The sequence below is a fragment of the Miscanthus floridulus genome, chromosome 3, assembly GCF_019320115.1.
Source record: "Miscanthus floridulus cultivar M001 chromosome 3, ASM1932011v1, whole genome shotgun sequence".
Classification (NCBI taxonomy): domain Eukaryota; kingdom Viridiplantae; phylum Streptophyta; class Magnoliopsida; order Poales; family Poaceae; genus Miscanthus; species Miscanthus floridulus.
Window position 1 is genome coordinate 24,090,139 of NC_089582.1, and position 1,425 is coordinate 24,091,563.

Genomic DNA, 1,425 nt, shown 5'->3' on the forward strand with positions numbered 1-1,425 from the left:
GAGTCGGCCATCCCCTCTTTCCTTAGTTGGTCGAACTCTGCGATCACTTTTGATCAGAGAGACCATCCTTCCCACGTCGCCCGACCGAGTCGCTACCCGCTCGTCGTCAACCCCATCATCCACAAGAAGCGCCTCACCATGGTGCTAATGGATGAAGGCAGCAGCCTCAACATTCTCTATGTCGACACCCTCTATGACATGCGCATCCCCTGGTCAAAGCTCCACTCAGTGAGCTCTCCCTTCCACGGCATGATCCCAGGGGCACAGGCGTATCCACTCGGGTAGATCAACATGCCCATCATGTTTGGCGACCGCACCAACTTCCGCTCGGAGGTCCTAACCTTTGAGGTCGTGGACTTTCCGGGGTCCTACCATACCATTTTGGGGCGACCTAGATACACTAAGTTCATGGCGATCCCCAACTACACCTACCTCAAGATGAAGATGCCAGGGCCAAATGACATCATCACCATAGGTAGCACCTTCTCTCACACCTACATGTGTGACCATGAGCATTACGAGCTCGCCACTACCATCATCAACTCCATCGAGCTCCTAGAGCTCAAGAATTCGGTGACTCTAGCAGTTCTCGACTACAATGGGCCAACCTCCTTGAGTGCCTTCCATCCGACTGAGGAAACCAAGGCGGTGGAGATCGACCCCACCGACCCGACTGAAAGGTCCTAATATGGCTAGAGGGGGGTGAATAGCCTATTTAAAAATCTACAAATTAACTAGAGCAATTTGATTAGTATGACAAATAGCGTAATGCAAACTTGCTCTAGCTCTACAAGGGTTGCAAGCCACCTATCCAACAATTCTAGTTGCAATGATTACTTAGGCACACAAACTTGCTACTCCAAAGAGCTCAACTAGATGAATGTAAATAATAAAGCAAGCTCTCAATTCTAATTACACTAAAGAGCTTGTATCAACTAGTTTGCAAGAATGTAAACAAGTAAGTAGGGTGATTATACCGCCGTGTAGGGGATGAACCAATCACAAGATGAAGATCAAGCCAATCACCGGGAGAATGCAAATGACAAGAGACAACCGATTTTTCTCCCGAGGTTCACGTGCTTGCCAACACGCTAGTCCCCATTGTGTCGACCAACACTTGGTGGTTCGGCGGCTAAGAGGTGTTTCACAAACCTCGTCCACACGATAGGACACCGCAAGAACTGACCCACAAGTGAGGTAACTCAATGACACAAGCAATTTACTAGAGTTACCTTTCGGCACTCCGCCGGGGAAGGTACAACTCCCCTTACAATCACCGGAGATGGCCACGAACAATCACCAACTCGTGCCGATCCTCCACCGCTGCTCCAACCGTCTAGGTGGTGGCAACCACCAAGAGAAACAAGCGAAATCCGCAGCACAACACGAATACCAAGTGCCACTAGATGCAATCACTCAAGCAAT

The 1,425-nt window shown here is 49.6% G+C and overlaps 1 protein-coding gene across 1 annotated transcript; it reads left to right on the forward strand.

Annotated features, from left to right (window-relative positions):
• The first annotated feature begins 291 nt into the window (after nt 1–291).
• On the forward strand, nt 292–687 carry LOC136543338 (uncharacterized). Its single transcript, XM_066535815.1, has one exon. The coding sequence runs from the start codon at nt 292–294 to the stop codon at nt 685–687; it is 396 nt and encodes a 131-aa protein (XP_066391912.1).
• Nucleotides 688–1,425: the final 738 nt, after the last annotated feature.

What these genes read in the sequence shown, in the direction of transcription:
- LOC136543338 (XM_066535815.1), top strand. Translation starts at nt 292, where the DNA reads ATGCCCATCATGTTTGGCGACCGCACCAACTTCCGCTCGGAGGTCCTA.